At 43.0% G+C, this 20,417-nt stretch overlaps 1 protein-coding gene across 2 annotated transcripts in view; it reads left to right on the top strand.

Annotated features, from left to right (window-relative positions):
* Window positions 1–20,417, top strand: part of GAB2 (GRB2 associated binding protein 2) — a 174,787-nt gene that overhangs the window by 131,397 nt on the left and 22,973 nt on the right. For both annotated transcript variants that reach the window (XM_057552088.1, XM_007187594.3), the window contains exon 3: window positions 16,160–16,403. In XM_057552088.1, the coding sequence (XP_057408071.1) occupies window positions 16,160–16,403 (244 nt within the window). The remainder of the gene's footprint in view (window positions 1–16,159; window positions 16,404–20,417) is intronic.

Raw genomic sequence — 20,417 nt, 5'->3', positions numbered from 1 at the left:
GGCCCCGTCGTGGGCAGCTGTCCCTGACCAGATGTACCACACCTAAAAAGAAGCAGCTCCCAGCACAGAGCATGGATGAATGATTCATGGGCTCAGGAGCCATCCACTGTTAGGAAAGCCCTCACCCCTTTGAATCCTCTAAGCTGAGGGCTTCTCCTTCCCACTCATCCCCTCCCTCTTCCCTCTATTCAGTAGCTGGTCCAGGACCTGCACAGCCCCTTGCTAGAACATGCACTCTGAAAGGCACCCTAGCTGCTGCTGTTTATTTGCTCTAGGATGTTGAATTAGTAACTGTATCTCTTTGAGGTGTTATTATCTGTAAAATGGAGGTGACGCTCCCTTGCAGAGGGGTTGGGAGGAAGCTGGGAAAATGTATAGGCGCACAATGTGAACAGTAGCTGCTTGTTTCTCCGTTTTCCGTGTCGTGCTTTTGGTGAAAATGATGATTTTTATATCTGTAGGTCAAGATGAAGAGGATATGATTTAAGTATCTGGTGTTTTTAGAGAACTTTACAGTCTACAAAACACTTATGCAGTCTCCTTTGCATATAAAGAAACAAAATAAGCTAGGCAGGGCCGCTAGCACTATTCCTGTTGCACAAATAAGGAAGCTAAAGTTTAAAGGCACTGACATTGCCAGAAAGCAGTGTTGCCGGATCTAGAATCCAAGGCTTTTAACTCCATTCTAGGGCTGTATGCTCTAACTCCTTCTCATTTATCCGAACCCCTTTTCACAGACCTGTTTATTGTGGCTGCTTGTAAATCACAAAATAGCCAGCAAGGAGGAGAAGCAAGAAGTTGATATATCACTGAGAACTAAACATTTGGAAAGTAAAGTGCTGTCTATACGTTAATATTAATCTCGGACGGCTAAATCATCAAGATAACATGATCCATCTCAGAGTAGCCAACAAACTACTGTGAACTAAATCTCAGGGAGTTTAGGTCACCAGAGCCCCGTTTGCAACTCTTGAAGATTTTGAAATTAAGGCCAGAGCCTCCTCCATATCCTGTCTATTATTGTAGCTTTTTCCCTTCTTGAACTCCCTGGCAGGAATTTCACAGTAGTTGCATGACTAACTCTATGGAAAGATGACCTCCCAGAGTTCCAACCGACTGTTCTTTATCTGTTCCCCACCTTTTCTCTACTAAAATTTTGGGTGAGACTGCCCCCTACTTTAAATATTCTGTGAATATTTACACTTCTAGTCATCCGTGAATTTCCCCAGTAACTCAATAGCAGAATTATTTTAAGTCCTGGTTCCCTTCCAGGATGAAACTATACGCACAGGTATGCGTTTGGGGAAATCTTCAACCTCCAGTGGAGGAATGTTATCAGGGTCTTCAAACAGCTCCTTCCCCTCCAGAGAGAATGATTGGTGCCTTAAAGGTCAGGACCCCTTATTCCAGCTGGACTTCTCACAGCAGGGAGGGCCGTGGTAGAGACAGGCAGTCCACTCAGGTGCCTTCTGGTGACCTTGGTCCCTTCCCCCACTACCCCGACCCAGTGAGTGGGAGTGCCGGGGAGAAGCTGGGAGTGTAGGGCGGTGGGGAGGAGAGAGGCCTTTCTAGGAGACCTGACCCTTTCTCTCTTCTCATTCCTGGGAGGAACTTGGCCTCCCTTGTTCCCTCCCCTACCTTTTGTTTTCTGGGTTTTTTTTTTAACTGACGTCAGATCTCTCACTCCTCTGGGAGACCCTTGTTGGAAGCTTAGAGCAAATGTGGGAGGTGATAGGCAGCTTCTCCCCAGGCTTACACAGGTCCCTGGAGGAAAGAAGAACAGAGTGGAGACTGATCCGGGCCCCAGCCCAGAGGCGGAGGCTGCTCTCTGAATCACCCACCCTTTTTTTCCAGAGACAGTGGGGAAAATAAACATCCAGACCAGTTTCCAGCCAGATCTGAAATCCTCATGCCTTAAAAAAAAAATTGGTATTCTAAATAACCCTGAAATATCAGACCTTCCTCCTCAATCTTTTGTTTACTTGTTGTTTTTTTGTCTACAGCTGGGTCTTGTCACCCTGAGAGTAGGCTTTGAGTTGGGACATGAACTCTGTAAAATCCCCACAGACATTTTTGCGTTGTCCTGGAACAGGCTTCAGCCCTGACCTGCAGCAAAGTCCAGACCCTCTGGAGGAGGAAAGGGAGACAGGGAGAAACCTGACCCTCTTCTTTTCATTCTAAGCCTTGATCCTCCTTCCTACTTTCCCTTATATACCAGACACTCCCCCACACCGTCCCAGCCAGCCAGCCAGCATAAAGTCTAATGTACCTGCCAAACCCACAGACTGTTAGAAATGAGAGTGTCTCATCCCAACTCCTCAACACCAGAAGCTTTGGATAGTTCCCCAGACATCCCATGAGATGCTCCCCTTTTTTTGTTCTTTGAGTATTTCTAATTATCTCTAGTGAAGGAGGGTAATAAATTATTGTTGAATTGGTCCCAGACCAGATTCCAAAGCCCAATGTAACTCTAATTTTTGGCTAAAGGTAGAATCAGGACTTTGAATTTTGTGGTAAGGTCACCTTGGACCTCTGAAGCTCTTGATTATGATTAAACATCCAGTTGTGTACAGTTCTGCATAGGATTCTGAACTCTGCAAAGGCCATTGGACTCTACCTTCAAGTTGAGGCCCACCCTGCACGCCAGCGTGGAGTCAGGGCTCTGGGATTCTTCACCCTTTTTGCTCAGTTCTGACCCTCATCTTGTGTGCGAGATAAGGTCAGCCCTGGAACTTTGCCTACTTTTCCTATTCTTGAGTCATTTCCCTGTTAGCCTGACTGTCGTATCGAATTCCACCTAGGACTAGACCCCATCCTGCTTTGAGTTAGTCCCTCTCAGAGACCCCAGTCTTACCAAAACCCTTAAGCCAGTGGCTGGAGCCCCACCGCCCAGTGGCTGACTTCCGGGTGGCCAGTGGTCTGTCTGCCTGAATTTCTGAAGAAACTCCACTTCTGCTTTCCCTCAACAGCTTCCTCCTCCTTTCGGACTCAGCTGCCCCCATTTCTGGGTGAGGCCCAGTTTCCATTTCTGTGTTCACTCATTCAGCACACTGAGTACCTGTTTTTGCCAGGTCCTGTTCTAGGGTCACATGCCAGAGAAGAGAATAAGCCGCGGACCTGCTCTCAGTGACCTCATGAGCTCTGTCAAGTCCTCCAGTTTGTGTTCTTTCTGCCAAACCACCCCTGGAACCCTTCTCAGTGACTGCCTGCCTCCTCTGTGTATAGTTCCAGGTCCTGGGGCCCTCAGTTTTCACCAAGTTTTGCTGCTTTTAACTGAACTGTGCCTGGCTATATGCCAAGATATAGCTAGCAGATTAAAAAAATTTGAGGTTAACCTCAAGTGTGAAAAGAAAAAAATTTTTTTTTCAATTTCTGAATTTAATTTCAATATCAAGCCCCTATCTGGCTAGTGATAGAAATTAAAGTTCTAATCAACTTAGGTTAAAACTGATCAATACAGGATTTTCTCAGTTACTTCAGGTTTCTCTCTCTCTTTTTTTTTATTTCCTCACATAAATGGAAATAAATACACCAGATATTTATTTTTTCCACCTCTTTATTGAAGTATAATTGACAAAACTGTATATATTTAAAGTGTACATCATGATGATTTGATATATGCAAACATTGTAAAATGATTACCACAATCAGGTTAATTAACACATCCACCACCTCAGAGTTCAGGTTTCTCTTGCTTTCTCCAAGTTTCCAGAAGCTTAGGGAACTGGAAATAGTTCACTGAGGCTAGAGCACAAAGTTTGGGAATGAGGGGAGATATGTGAGAGACCTGAGGATGAGAACATGACCCTTTTATCTTTCTGTCACCACATTAGTAGAGACACATAGTGGCTGCCCAGTGATGATTCAAATGAATGATTTAGTTATAGTGTTTGTTTATAACTTTGTAAATAGTTATAGTTATATAAAATTACAGTTTAAAAAATTACAACTTATTTCCAAACGTTGTTTTGAGAAATTCACCGTTGAGGAGGGGAAAAAAAGAAGCTTCAAAAACATTCTAACCTTATTAACAGGACATAGAGTCTAAACTTCTATATATTGAAATAGTGGTATACAATACAAAAGAACAATTTTTAAAAAAGCAAAGAAAAATTCAAAATGGATGATGTTCTAGTCTGAAGAGGTAGGATATGAACTTTATTTTACATATCTATCATTTATTTATTGTTTGCTTTTATTCCCCACCGCCTCACTTCTTTTGTGGATGAGGTCAGTGAACGAATTCTTCATGGCTGGTGAATCATAACAGCCAAAACACCCAGCCAAGACAGAGAAGGCAGTAGATTTCATAAACTGAGAAAATTCTAGAATATGAGATCTTGAAGGGCCCTTAGAGAGTGTTTTGTTCCAAACTCCTCAAATGACAGTGTCTGGAGGTCAAGAGAGGGAAGCTAATTTGCTCAAGAGCATACAGCTAACTGGCAAGGCTAGAATTGAAACCCAGGTTTCATCTTATACTTGTATGATGCGTGTGTGTGTGCTTGTGTGTGTATACACACACACACACACACACACACACACAGGCACACACACATGTACACACACACACCGGTTCAGGAGGTCAATTTAGTACAAAGAGCAAAGAGCATAGGTCTTGGAATCATAAATACATGAATCCACAACACTGATGAGTTCAGTCTTAACATGGTCTTAGGCAAGTCAGTTTACTTTTCTGAGCCTCAATTTCTGCATCAGTAAAATAGAAACAAGACATTCTTCGCAATATTATTATGAAGATTATATAAGAATCCACTTAAAGCATGGTGTTTGGTACATGATAAGCACACATTAAATATCTGTTGAGTGTATGGCTAATAAACTGTTGCAGCCTTCTCTGTGATCTTCACAGCAGCCCTTTGAGTGTGTGTACCATGCTATTCTTATCTCCCCAAAACTGAAACATCCTAAATAACACTATCTCTATTTTCCCTGAACTTGGAAACATTCTTACTGTGTGTGATTAATATGTTTATCAGATAAACCTTGCTGACTTTCCTGATTTGAGATGCATTATACTTAAGTTATTGAGGTGCTCAAAAACCAAGGTGTTTCTTTAAATATACTACTACTAACAGTAAGAGATAATGTTTACATAGAGCTTACCATGTAGAGGCAGTGTTCAAAGCATTTCACAGATCTTAACTCATATAATCTTATGAGGTAGATACCTATCATTATTCCCATTTAACAGATGAAGAAACTGAGGCACAGAGAGGTTCAGTAACTTTCCCTAGTTCTTACAACTACTAAGTAAAGGACCTGGGATTCAAACCCAGACAGTATGGCTGCAGAATCCATGTTCTTAACTATTAACCCATACCCTGAAATTCTAGATATAGTTCCTTGCCTCACACTGTCACGATACCTGTTTAGGGTCTTCAGCATGTACATGAAGACCTGAGAAAGACTCACTGCTGTCTCTGCTCTTTTGTGATGACCTTCTCTGGCTTTGCCAAGAAGGTTTCCCAAGCCTGTCAACACAAGTCTATCATGTTATTCTCTTGTACCTTTTTTTTTTTTTAATTTTATTTATTTATTTATTTATTTTTGGCTGTGTTGGGTCTTCGTTTCTGTGCGAGGGCTTTCTCTAGTTGCGGCGAGCGGGGGCCACTCTTCATCGCGGTGCGCGGGCCTCTCACTATCACAGCCTCTCTTGTTGCAGAGCACAGGCTCCAGACGCGCAGGCTCAGTAGTTGTGGCTCACGGGCCCAGTTGCTCCGCAGCATGTGGGATCTTCCCAGACCAGGGCTCGAACCTGTGTCCCCTGCATTGGCAGGCAGATTCTCAACCACTGTGCCACCAGGGAAGCCCCTCTTGTACCTTTTGATTCTATATGCTGACTAGCAACTAGCATGTTGTTTGTGCGCAAGGTGTGCTAAAATGAAAATGAATATGATTTCTTATAATAATATTCATGGACTCTCCAAACTGGCTTTTCCTGTGATTCTTCTTCTTGATTATTCCAAAGCATAAGTTTGGGATTCACTGATCTTGGTTTCAGCCCACTTCTGTCTCCTTAGTGACCAGCTTAAGTTAGATACTAAGATTTTTGAGAGAGGGCATGATTGTACAAACCAGAAGGAGAACTTGTAGTCTGGGGGCTGGCAAACTTTCTCTCTAAAGGGCCAGATAGTCAATATTTTAGGCTTTACCACCTGAACATTCTTTGTCACAAGTACTCAACTTTACACATAAGCAACCATAAAGAGTATGCACATGAATAGGGGTAGAACTTTATTTATAAAATCAGGCTGTCGACCAGATATGACTTATGGTCCTTAGTTTGCCAACTCCTGTTCTAGTATAATAATATGCCTTGGCAGGCCTACTCAGATGCATGTACGTATGGTCTTAGTGTGCTGGCCCTCCTAGGGATGTTAAAAAACAACTCTCCCTTTTGGATCCCAGTGAAAAAAACCTAGGGTTGCTGAGGCATCAAGACACAAGGCTGGAAGATGAATAGGGAAGCTGCAGGTATGAAGCCAGGAGATTGTTGTGACCCCAGGACTGGAGACAGTGGCTGAGAAAGAGCTGCTGACTGGAAGCTGAGTCCTGCCAGGCTCTCTGCCTGCAGTCCTCTACTCACCAGCCAAAGGCCAGTTGAATCCATTTGCATGCTCTGGTACCAGTCCTGCCTCTAATCAAACCCTGAAGGTCTGCAAATGCAGTTCACACACCAGGTTACCCCAGTGATGGAGTGCTAAGGGAGAAGTTCCCTTTGTGGAGCACTGATATACAGACACTATGGCATTCCTTGACTCTCTAGGATAACGCTGCAGGTAGCTATTTGTAAAAATTCTACAAATTAGGGCACAGATTCGGATACCATTCCTAGGTTCCACAGCAAAACACTCAGATTCAGATTTCAAAATCCACGTTCCTTTCCCCGAACCACACTGTCTCTCCTACAGCCACAGTTCTGGGTTACGTAATGCTGTGGATCTCATAATTCCCTAGGCAAGCTGGAGCTCTTAGAATCCCAGGCTCACCATCCAGACTAGAGCAGTTTCAGAGATTGTTCTTGTGATTATTGCCACTGGTAATGATTCTTGATAAACTCCCATCACTGTAATGTCTGACACTTGTGTTTCACGCTGGTAGCCAGTTGTCTCTTAGTGAAAGTCACTGTGAAAGGAAGGGGAAGCTTACCTCTTATGAAGTTGGTTAGCTTAAAAATACAGTGATATAGTTTCGGTATTTTTGTGGAAAGGTCACAAAGGTCAGATGCATCATTGACATGTGAGCTTATGGTGCCCACTAGATGGATTGATTCCCATGGGAATACTAATGAGTCCCCAAAGTTCCTTGGGGGAAGGGAGAAGTGCTGCCCCAAGTATAAATTTGCTCTTCCCAACTGCAGTATAAGCTCATAGAGCAAGGACAAGATCCACTCTTTTTGACAGGCCTGAAGCTCTTAGCAGAGTGCCCACGGTCAGTACTCATGACCCTAAGTTAACAACAGGAGTGCTTCATTCCAGTTATGGATTGACTCTTTGAGGGGGACACGCAGTCAACCGAAGCCCCTCTCAAAGGAGCAGCAGTAAGGTCTGTCACAGCTGAGGTGTGCTCTCCGTGTGGCAGGTGAGATAAGAACAAAGCTGACCTGTCCGACGTGAACTGGACAATGCAGCGTGGCTAAATATAGACCAGCTGTCCAAAACCAGAAACACACACAACTCAGACAGCCTTGCTAAGTAAGTGGTAACAGTTCCTCCCACCCTGAACAGCAGCTTACGTTCAGATCCTGGAGCTCTTCATTCCTTCTTCTGACACAAAGAGGAAAGATTCTGACAAAACTTACCGCCGTGGTATGTTTATTGAGCACCTTGTTCTAATCTGGACGTTTAGTAGACACACAGCCTTGTGCTGAACACCGCCAGAGAAACAGACGGTCTAGGTCCTGACTCCTAACAGCTCACAGTCTGTTTTGTATGAGAGATTCGTGAATTCCCAGCATAAAATAAAAAGCAAAATAAAGTACGATAAAAGGTTTAGAGGAAGGCATAATTAGTTCTCACCAGAGACCGTATAGAAAGCATGGCATTTGCTGTGGGCCTTAGTTTCCCATCTCTGAAATGAGATGCCGCAGGGCAAGGAAGGTTATGTAAGGACGTGTGACCAGAGACTGTGTGACATGCCTGCGAGCTGCAGCCACTCACTCTCTTTGCCCTGTGCCCCTTCACAGGATTGATTTCTGCTAAAGTAGACCAAGAGATCATATCCGTCAAGGTCAGGCTGCTGTGACTTGGCTCTTGGATCTCTGAGATGGTGTTTTTTCCCCAGATCCTTCCTCAGAAGGGGAGTGGGGAGGCCTGGTCCCTGAAAGGTCTCACAGGGTCTCATGTTACTGCCTCTCTGCCTCCCCTTTTTTCTTCCTCTGTTTTATAGTTTTTATAAACACCAGAAGACTTATATTTTTGAACTTGGGGAATTATTTATACTAGTCTTTAGTAGTTTGATCCAGCAAATGTTTACTTACCATGCAAATATGAGTAACATTATAAACTCATGACAAAATAGCAATCCCACTGGCCAGTGTCCTGGTGGTCAGATCTCCTGACTTGATTACCCGCCCCCCATAGAGAATATATCTTCATTCACATTGATACATGTTTCTACTGGTACAGCAGAAGGACCCCTGGGCTAAAAGATCTGAGTTTTAATTTCAGGGTTTACATCTGATCCACTGTGTGGCCTTGGACAAGTAGCCTCACCTTTCTGGACCACGGTTTCTCCAACTGTAAATGAGAGATTTGGGGGTGAGTAGGGAGGGCAGTGGTGATAACGATTGGACCCTACGTTCCCCTCCAGTTACCATATTATGTGAGGTATTGTATAAAGTGAAGACATTTTGTGTTTGATCCTAAATGTATGAATAAATTCTCTAGTAATGATGTGTGCCAGAGGATTTTGAGGATTATTCCTTTTTAAATAATTTTAGGCTTGTGATTGTGAGTTAAAATGACCTGGAGCTATTGATCCAATTTTGCACTCAGCCAATCTGTCAGCAGGTTTTTGTTTTTAGAATTCTCCACCCATCTGATTCTTGCTTTTCAATTAGCTTTCTCCAGGGGACCACTCATCCCATAAAATCCGACACCATTGTTTTCAGAATTCTTTCATTAATCATCTTCTCCCCAGTTAGAACCCTCAGAATTTTACCACCTTTCTACTTCGAGGAATAAATGATATAATATAACAATTGGCAACCAACAACCACTTACTTAGTATTTAATAGTTACTATTTACCCATATTTCACCTCATTGACTCCTCAAAAGAACCCTGTAAGGTGGGTGTTCTCTTTGGCATTTGACAGCATGGGAGAGGAGATGTAGAGAGAGATTAAAAGTTTTTCCCAAGGCCCTGTGGCAAAGTAGTTTTAGAACCTGGACTCCCACGTTTCTGAACCACGTCAGGCTCTTTCTCTTGCTCACTGTTCCTTTGGAGTCGGCTGTGGACAAATGATAAGGAGGGCCAGGAAGAACATGGATGGTTTCCAATTTAGAATTTTGATGATACCAAGAAAGATTTTGGGAAGAATTTGTTCTTTCATTTGGCTTTCAGAGCTTGCTTTGCCCTTGATTTTTCAGTTGACCCCAGCCCTTCTACCTCTGCTCCAGAATGAAGAACCAGAGATTGTTAAAAACCAAGCCAGTGGATCTGAATCTAAATGTGTAAATATAACTCATTAGGTCTTACATGGAGCAGCTCTCGTAAATTTCCCAAAGATGACTTTGATGTGTATCCCTGGTCTAATCCAAGTTCTTCCTTTTACAAATAAAGAAAACAGGGCCCAGAAAGGTGAAATGACGTATCGAAGGTCACACAGCCAGTTGGCAGCAGACCTGGACCTAGACTCTCATTCTGTTATTTGACTCTGCCTCCCATAAAGCTAATACCATTCACCTCATAGGGATTGTGTAGGAACTCTTTTCTCTACATGGGTGAGAGTAATTGGCTTTGAAGACAATGAGATCTCTTTCAGATCTAGGTTCTGCCGCTTTCTAAATGTGTGACCCCAGAGCTCACTATTAACTTCTCTGAGCTTCAGTTTCTCCATCCCCCTAAAAAACAAAACAAAAAAACAATGGAGGTAATAATATCTACCTCACGGGGTAGACCAGAGACACATAGTAGGTGCTCAGTAAAATGGCAGCTGTGATTATTGTAGTCAGTATTGTCCTTTTTGTTCTTATTAGTCCACGTATAACATCTATACAAGGTATAGTTGTGACTTGGAAAGAAATTCCATACCTCTTGGCCAATTTCAGGGTCTCAGCCGGTTCCATGTGTACTCTAGGAATAGGAGCAGTAAGAATGGTGGGGTGCTGTGCTAAATGCTTTGTATAAATGACCTCCAGTCCTTGCAGCAGCCCTGCAAAGTATGTATTCTCCCTATTGAACAAGTGAGGATCAAAGAGGTTTATGTAACTTGTCCAAGACCAGAGCCAGGAGTTAGCAGAGCCAGGCTTTGAATCCAGCCTGGACGCCAGCATGAACTTTGGTCTACCATTTTACGGGTTCTGAGACCCACTGAGGCTTGGGGTGGGGATTTGGGGGGGAAAGGATAAAGATTAAAAGGGCATTGAGATAAGGGAACCAGTCATTATTTGGCCAGTCATCTTTTCCAGAAGCTCCCGCCAACCACCCCTTTCCTGCTCCTGTTATCACTAGCTAGTGGATGGCTGGGCTGGGCTGGGCTGGCCTGGGCTGGGCTCCTCTACTGAAATCCTTCAGAGCTTTCCTGTTCTAGAGTTTTGCAAGAAGGTGGGAGGAGTGTTTTTATGCTGGGCAGGCTTCCCAGGGGTGATTGTGGAAAGGAAGGGGAGTGATTTTGTAGGGCCCTAAAAAGAAGCCAGGAAGAAGAGGAAAAAATAAAACCCTGCTGAAAAGAAAACAAATTGACTCAGGCATTTTCTGGCATTATCTTTCGTCTAGACTTGGAGATCGAAGCTCAGGCCAGAAGTCTGGAAATGTCCATTTTCTTCTTGCTGTATAACTGACCTTCCTAATGACCCAAGACACATCATTACAACAGCCTTACAGCCATATACCAAAAACAGCCCAGCCACGTATTGTCTAATGTTTCCTTTATCTTTACCATTCTTTCCTTTCCTCAAAAGGTACCCAGGCAATAACAACAAATCCTATGAATAATTATATGAGTGCATGTATTTGTTTTCACATCCTTATCTCATTTGCCCTTTACAACAGCCCAGTAAGATAGACAAGCAGGCCAGGGATTATCCTCCCATCTTGACAGGTAAGCAGCTAAAGCTCAGAGAGAGACCTGTCCATGATCTCACAGCTAGTTAACAGCAGAGCTGGAAATGGATCCCTGGGCTCCTGACTCCTCTCCTGTACATGAGGTCCACACACTGTGAGGTGGAATTTCAACCTGCTTGAGTCTTTTCACCCCAAACCATGAGTTCTTGCCTTTTGTTTAGCTGAACTTCCCACTGCCTTGCTATGATTATGGGGTGAAACCCTCAGCAGTGGGGTTGGAGGAGTTATAGGGAACTGAAGGTAGGAAGGGGAGAATGTCTCTTACTCAAGGGAGTTTAGTAAGGGCTCGGTATTTACTGAGTGTTCAGTTTTCTCTTCGGAGAAGAAATAAAGAAAAACTAAAGGTCAGATGAATTTAACTGGATGACTGTTAATCTCTTGCATATACTTTACACTTCATACTTTGCAAAGGGCTTATGCGTGTGTGTGTGTGTGTGTGTGTGTGTTTTAATTCACACACCATATATCACTCAGTTAAAGTGTACAAGTCAATGTTTTTAGTATATTCACAGGGCTGTGCAACCGCCATCACAGTCTAATTTGGGAACATTTTTATGACCCCGAAAAGAAACCTTATACCCATTAGTAGTCACTTCCCATTCCCCATCCTCACCCCAGCCGTAAGCAACCACTAATCTACTTTCTGTCTCTATATATTTACCACTTCTAGGCATTTCGTATAAATGGAGCCTAGCTTCTTTTCACTTAGCACAGTACTTTCAAGGTTTGTACATGTTGTAACATGTATTTGTGCTTTATTCTTTTTACTGCGGAATATTCCATTATACGCTATGCCACATTTTCTTTATCGATCAGCTTATATGCATTTGGATTGTTTCCACTTTTGGCTATTCTAAGTAATGCTGCTGTGAAAATTTGTTTACAAGTTTTTGTGTAGATGTATGTTTTCATTTCTCTTGGGTATATACCTAGAAGTGGAATTGCTGGGTCATATGGTGACTCTGTGTTTAACTTTTTGAGGAACTGTCAAACTGTGCGTGTGTTTATAAATTTACTGAGATGTATTTCCCATACCATGAAATTCACCCTTTTAAAGTAAATAGTTCAGTGGGTTTAGTATTTCCCAGGGTTGTGCAACCATCACCAGTCTAATTTTAGAAAATTTTCATCAACCCAAAAAGAAATACCATTCTCATTAGCAGTCACTTTCCATTACTGCTCCCCACCCCAGGCAACCACTAGTCTACTTTCTGTCTTTGGATTTTCCTATTCTAGACATTTCACATAAATAAAGTCATGTAATCTATAGTCTTTCATCACTAGTTTTTTTCTCTTAGCATAGTGTTTTGGAGATTCATCCATATTGTAGCATGTATTAGTATTTCATTCACTTATATGGCTGAATAGTATTCCATTGTATGGGTATATCACCTTTTGTTTATCCAGTCTCTACCTCTTTCATCCCCTTCCTGTATGTCTTTGTCTCTGTTTTCTTATAAGGACACCAGTCATTGAAGTAGGTTCCATGCTAATCCAGTATGACCTCATTTTAATGAATTACATCTGCAAAGGTGCTGTTTTCAAATAAGGTCACATTCTGAGGTTCCATGAATTCTGGAGTGACACTGTTCAACCCAGTAAAGGTACCAAGGAATCATCACATGAATTCAGGTAGAAGTCTTTTAAAATTGCAAGCTGAGGTAGGCTTTTGGCAAGATTTAGTGCCCAAACAGCTTTGAAAGAACTTTTCTGGGGCTGCAGACCATTATGGAGCTAACTGGCTTCATAGACATGGCTTTATGTTAGAAGGGTGGAATTCCAAGTGTCTGTGGGCCCAACTCATGCTAACCCTTACTTCATCTTATTGACAGACCTCAAAAACCTCTCTGATTTTGACCACAAGAAACAAGCATATGTGGATTTTTATGCCAGGGAAAATTCTTTTATTCTTTCAACAATGAATTCAATGTAATGAATACCCACTATGTGCTGGGACTGTTCTAGGCACGGAGATACAGAAGTGACTAGAACACATTTTGAGTACCTACAACCTGCAGTGCTTTCTTGACCCTCTCTGCACTTCATCCTCATAAAACCACCCTATGTCAATTTGTAAATAAGGAAACTGAGACTCAGGTGAAACTTCTCTAGCTCTGTGAGTAAACAGACTGGGTCACAGATTTGAATCCATAGCCTGAGCTGGAGGCAGAGGGCCCTAGAGCTGAGGATAGGTCGCTCTTCCTTTATACAGACCCACAAGCATTCAACATAGGGGACATTAAGGATGAATTGGGTGACATGGCAGGATAAGTAGGTTGTGACAAAATGGCTATTCTTGTCAGATTGGGGAACCTGGACTTTATTCTGAAGGTAATGAGGAGTCAGTGGATATTACTGAGGGAGTATGACTTATTATACTATATGTACTTCATGTGTTTAATCAACACATGATTATGGAGTTGTGTCACAGACTGGGCTTCATTCTAGGGATAAAACTGTTACAAGAGAGACGGTATCTCTGGCCTTAGTTGATAGCCTGATGTATGGAGTGATGAGAAAGAGGTTGGTGTTTTCCTGAAATTCTGTTTGAAACACAAGGAAGTACTGGTGGGAAACAAGATTGAAGAAATAAACAGGAAAGTGGTTTTTAAAAGAGAGAGCTTTGTAAGTCATCTTGAGGATAACAGGGATCCACTGACGAATTTTAAGCAAGGCAGTGACATAATGACATGAAGTGGTTGCTGAGAAACAGGGAAGAGTCATAGATAATGCCTGGGTTTCTGGCTTGGGGAACTGATTGGATGGTGATGTTGATGTACTTCACTGAGATAGAGAACGCAGGAGGAGGAGTTCCATTTAGATTGTTGAGCTTGACCTGCTTGTGGGACAGCTGAATGGAGATGCTCAGTAGATGGGCGTGGGGGGTGGGGGGGGATATAAGACAGGGAGCCCAGGAGAGAGAACTGAGCTAGAGATTCAGATTTGCGAGTTGTTATCACATAGCTGAAGCTGTGAGAGTGGACAGGATACCCCCGGAGAGTCTCCAGAGTGAGAGTGAGGTCATAGGAGTGTCTGGGGCAGAACCCTGAAGAAAGCCCCCATTGAAGGGCTGGGCAGAGGAAGAGGAGTCCAGAAGACCACAGATAGTGTAGAATGCACCAGAGGTTTCCCTTGCACCTTCCCTATGTCTCCTCAGGCAGCAGCTTGGGCTGATCCCCCAGCGCTGGGCCTTCTCTGTCCCCCAGCATAAACCCTCTCCTCTGCCACTAGAGAGTTCATCTTGCAGGTCTAATGGAGTAAAGAAGCCATTGATTCTGTTAACAAACATCCAGTTCACTACGAGACCTGTAATGGGAATTCATTTTGGAGGTCAATACAGCTGTCAATGGAACAGTTTTTCCCCAGAGGCCTGTGGCTTTTCCTGCTGTACGCTGGCAGAAGTTGTCTTGCCCAGCAGCAGAAGAGACTGGAGAGTCATTAATGCTGTAGAGCATCCATGAGCTGGTGATCCTGCCCAGGGCCTTGAGAAGGGTACTAAAATAGGTCAGATAACAGGGAATGGAAGCAGAACTATGTCCCCTCTGAAGTGCTTTGAATACCCATAGAAAGCCACCATCATCACCACTAAAACATTACCTCCCACTAGCTATCACATTGCCAGAACTTACATCTTTAAATCTTTCTTTTGAACAAAAAGTTTCACTGTTGGAATTATTGTATGCTGAATGAATGTTTTTGCTTATTCTACAAAGACAGACTCGGAACTTTGTATGTACCTGGGCTTTATTAGGTAAATGCTGGCACTGTAGAGGTAACATCATCAGTCACTGTTCTTAGAAACCCATGGGCCAGGCAAGGAAGCAGGGTGACAGTGGATATAATGAAGCCTGGGCCACGTGCTGTTAGCACCCAGAAGAATGGCCAAGTCCACGAAGGTTTCAGAGAGAATGTGATATCCGTGTAGGGTCTTAAAGTCTGTGTGTGAGTGCCAGAGGAGAAGAAGTGAAATCCAGGCAGAAGGAACAGCATAGGCCAAAACAAAGAATCATAAAAGGGGCTGGTGCATTCACAGACTGATGAAGCTTTCATATGCCTGGGGTATGGGAGGAGGGAAGCAGGAAATAGGTCAGACTGTGAAAGGCCTTGTATGTTGTGCTAAGGAATTTGGACTAAGCTTAGAGAGCCAGCCAAATGAATAATGCCCTTGGCTGGGGGTATTACACTCTAAACTATTATCTGTCTTTAATACCTCGCTTCCTTTCTAACACAACAGACGAGAGTTTAAGATAAGAGTTAAGAGAAAAAAGACCAATAGATGGAGAGTGGTGAGTACAGGATGTGGGGAACATCGTCCTCGGAAGACTTGCAAGGGCAGGCAGGAGGAGCTGGGACCAGTCTTAAGGGACCGTTCCAGTTACATGTGCTTTTGTCATTAGTACAGTAACACACAGTCCAGGGACTCAGTAAATAAGTCTTCAGGAAGCAAAGCTTCATTTAACAAAGCCAGCTTAGCGTTGAGGGAGGTGATGACAGCAGGAGCCAGCAAAGAGAGGGAAGGCAGTGGCACTCACCGCCCCAGAGGCTGGCCTTGCTCGAGAGCCAGAGTCGCACTTCTGGACGTCGAGTAGGCACACCTCCTGGAAGTGGCGCAGATACTGCCCAGGCTGTGATAGGGGGTCACCTCCAGGAGCAGTACGGAGGTCCAGAGCCTGGAAGCCACAGCCCTGCTCTCTGGGAGGGCAGAGCCGGGGCAGGTGCATGAGGAAGAGAATGCTGCTGCTGGACCATTGCCTCTGCTCTTAGTATTTTCTCTTCGTCTGACAACCCAGTTTGGGATAAGGACACCTTCCCTTCCTTTACCGTTCACAGAGCTCTTTCCCCTTTTCACAGACTCCCTGAGGAACATTTCCTCAGCCAGTCACGGCCCCCGCTCTTCTCCAGCTGAGCTCAGCAGCTCCAATCAGCACCTTCTCCGAGAACGAAAATCCTCAGCCCCGTCGCACTCCAGCCAGCCAACCTTGTTCACCTTTGAACCCCCGGTGTCGAACCACGTGCAGCCTGCCTTGTCCACCAGTGCACCTCAGGAGTATCTCTACTTGCACCAGTGCATAAGCCGGAGAGCAGAAAACGCAAGGTAGGCAAGCGGTAGTTGGTTGAGCAACCACTCGCGGGGCCTAGTACTTTTCAGCCTCTGCTTTTTCATTTTAAATACGTAAGAGTAAAACTATTTTATCTTTCCAGGTGGGCAAATATATAATTATAAAACAAAACATCATTGTTTTTGCTTAGGCAACCTTCACATTTTATTGGTATCATCTACGTTGCTATACAATGATAATTGGATTCCAAAGAAGCCTCCCATGATCCCAAATCATGCTATACAAATTTTTGGTTTAATTTGAAAAAAAGGCATTAGGAACTAGAGTTTCAGAATTGAAAAAAACAAAGTCAATGCACTTGTTGGCCCTAAGAGTGTAACTATAAAACCTTAACATTGTTGAACAAATCCTTATCTCACTTTTGCTCGAGAGCTACAGTTCCATATGGCAGCCACTCTCCACATGCGGCTATTTAACTTTGAATCAGTTAAAATTAAATACAATTTAAAATTAAGTTCCTCAGTTATACTAGCCATATCTCAAGTACTCAGTAGCCACACATATCTAGTGGATACCATACTGGGTAATACAGATATAAAACATTTTCATCATCACAAAAAGTTCTAGAGCAAGGACTCCCTGCTCTGGAATAAGTTTTTGTTTTTCTAACACCATCAACTCTAACAGGTACAGAGCCTGTATATATTTTTATTACCTTTTATTCCCATTGTTAGGGTAAAAAAAAGTGCAGAGCTGGTGGGCTTTGCCAGAGCTGGTTCCCAATTCTACCATGGCCAGCAGATTGTAAATCATGTTCCTTAATGAATTAATTTAGAAATATCTAATTTGTGTTATGAAAACTAAGGCAATTAGAGAACTGGCTGTATTAATAAATCATGTCACAGAGTATTTTCATGCATAATCTCACTTAAACCAGTTAAACACACTTGAGAGATCGCCAGGGTAGATCATTTATCTCCATTTCATGGATGAAGAAACTGAGACTCACAACTAATAAGTGACAGACATAGGACTAGAACCCAGGTTTCTCCTTTCTGGTCCTGTATTCTTTTCTCTACACTGTGCTGTTCTGGTTATGGTTTTCTGAGTCATTTTCATGCAACAGAACCTCCCAACACTCAATTTTAAGTCTGCCTGAAAAACCCATTTTCCTGAAGCAGGCGTTGATTCATTTGTGAACTTTCACTAGTTCAGTCGACTTCCATCAACATACACATGAAGGGCTGAGTTCTAAAAAGGTAGAATGAATTAACCAAGATCACTGAACTACTTAGTACCTGATTCTCCTGAACCACAGACCAGAGACAGTATAGTAGAATGAAAAGTATTTTACAGAGTGAAAAGTATTTTGCAGTCAGTCAGTTATGGGTTCAAATTCAGGTTTGGCCACCTCTTTGTGACCTTGGACCACATATTGAGCCTTTTTGACCTTCAATTTCCTTATCTGCAGAGTGGGAATAATTAATTCAAAGGCTTACTTAACGAGCATAAAATGGCAAAATATACCTAAGGTAGCCAGGAGGTAGGAGGTGCTCAGGCCATATTGCCAGATGCTCTCCTGTGCCGCCTCCCCTTCTACTACATGTAGGATTGCCTGGTAGTAGAGAATGCGAGGTCTTACAGTCATAATTCTAGTGAAAGACAGAGCACTTTATATTAGTGCCTCTCGAACATTAATGTGCATATGAAATACCTGAGGATCTTGCTGAAATGCTGATTCTGATTCACTGGGCCTGGGGTGGGTCCTGAGATCCTGCCTTTCTGCAAAACTGCAGATGATGTCAGTGCAGACTGCAGATCATACTTTAAGTGGAAGGCTTTATATAGTATTAACAACTGCCACCACCTCCAGTCCCATGATACTGCTAAAGCAACAGTGAACACATATATAAATGTCTCTGCTTAAATTAGCAGCTGGGGCCCACTCTCTGTACCCTCACCTCCTCTGTAAAACCTCTTTTAAATCTTCCTAGCTGGAATTCATTTTTCTCTGAATTCCCATAGCAGTTTTTGATGATCTTTCTCACAGCATTTGGAACTTTCTACCTCATAATATGGATTTTTATATTAATATGTTACTGTCCTTTGGGACAGGACTCAGGGCACATAGTAGGTGCATAATAAATATTTGAACAAATCTGTGTTATGGAGGTAACATAATAGATGAGACAGAATTTATCTACAGCTGGGGAAGCAGCTTAATTGTGGGGCCTTGATCACGTTGTGCTTTTCTCTGTGTCTTTGTTTTTACTTGTGTGGGTGTGGGAGCGAGAGGATGATGAGCAGGATCTCAGGGAGATTTTAAAAAATAGTAAGTTCAAACAGTGTTTCTAGAATTCCAAGCAGGAAAGGAGGGCGGGAAGGAAGTTTTCTTCAGTCTAGAAGGATTATGTAGTTCCTGGTAATGGTGGAGTAGCATGCATGATACTAAACATACTGTAACAGTTATAAACTCTGGACAAAACGTTTTAAAATCCTGTTCAAAGGCACTGAAGAGCAATCAAAAAGCAGGACTGATTTGACTCTTAAAACAAGGGACTGGGCTTCCCTGGTGGTGCAGTGGTTGAGAATCTGCCTGCCAACGCAGGGGACACAGGTTCGAGCCCTGGTCTGGGAAGATCCCACATGCCGCGGAGCAACTAGGCCCGTGAGCCACAACTACTGAGCCTGCGCATCTGGAGCCTGTGCTCCGCAACAAGAGAGGCTGCGATAATGAGAGGCCCGCGCACCGCGATGAAGAGTGGCCCCCGCTTGCCGCAACTGGAGAAAGCCCTCGCACAGAAACTAAGACCCAACACAGAAACAAACAAACAAACAAACAAACAAACCCAAAAAGTTAAAAAAACAAACAAAAAACAAGGGACCAAAAAAAAAACACACAAAAAAGGGACCCACGTTTAGCGAGATTGAATTTACATGGCTTTTCCTATGAAGGAAATTTCTATAACATATCATCCCAAATGTTCAGTATACAATGAGAAATTGCTGGACATCTGAAGAAACTGTAAAATTTGACCTATAGTCCTAGAGAACTCAGGTCATAGAAACAAGTTAAAATCAACCGAGTTTTTGGAGCTAGCATACAAAGACTTTAAAATAGTTGTGTTACTTGCTTTACTCTATGGTGGGAAGAGGGGGTGGATAATGAGTAAAGAGATGGTGAAATTTAGGAAAGAGACAGAAACTTTGAAAAAGAACTTAGGAGTTCCAGTTCCGCTATGGTGGCAGAAGCCACCACAGGCTTCTATCCCTCCCACTAATTACAGATAAAAACTCTGGACAACATATAATTACCCAAAGACTCTGTAAAGTAAAAGAAAGGAAGCAGATTATGGAGGGGAGCAAAACTTGGAGATGTGAGTACACAGGTAAATTTTCTGTCTCTGGTGGATTTGTCCTGAGAGTGGGCTCCATCACAAAGCAGCACAGTGGGGCAGACTGCTGAAACTCTAATAGAAACCTCATCTTTCTGGTTAGAGGAACCAGAAAAGGAGCCCTTTGGGGACTGGCAAGGAGTGGAGTATCCCAGTGTGGAGGGAGCTAGTGAAGGGATTTCCTAATTCTGGGTATAAACCCACACAAGTCTCAGGCTCACCTTGAGCTACCCATGTGTGGGACAGACTCAAATCAGCATAACAAGAGCTTTGTGAACTAAACTGAGATTTTCACTACCACACACAGAGGAGAAACAGAAGTTACAGGTTGAACCTGACCATACTGATTGCCTGCAAAAACAAAAACAACATTCTGCAGAGGATGATAAAAGAACCCAGAGTCTACACAACATAGTATCACAACATTCAGAATATAATCCAAAATTTCTCAGCCTACAGAGAGCCAGCAAACTAATTCTCATGGGAGAGCACAGATGCCAACCCCAATATACCAAATGTTGAAACTACTACACACAGATTTAAAAGCCCATTTTATAACAGTATTCCATATGATAAAGGAAAACACACTTGAAATTAATGGAAAGAAAAAGAAACTCTTTTCAACCCAGAAGTCTACATTCTGCAAAAGTATTC

This window comes from Balaenoptera acutorostrata, chromosome 9 (genome assembly GCF_949987535.1).
Source record: "Balaenoptera acutorostrata chromosome 9, mBalAcu1.1, whole genome shotgun sequence".
Lineage (NCBI taxonomy): Eukaryota > Metazoa > Chordata > Mammalia > Artiodactyla > Balaenopteridae > Balaenoptera > Balaenoptera acutorostrata.
The sequence above is the reverse complement of the archived record's forward strand: the minus strand, read 5'-3'. Positions and strand labels throughout refer to the sequence as shown.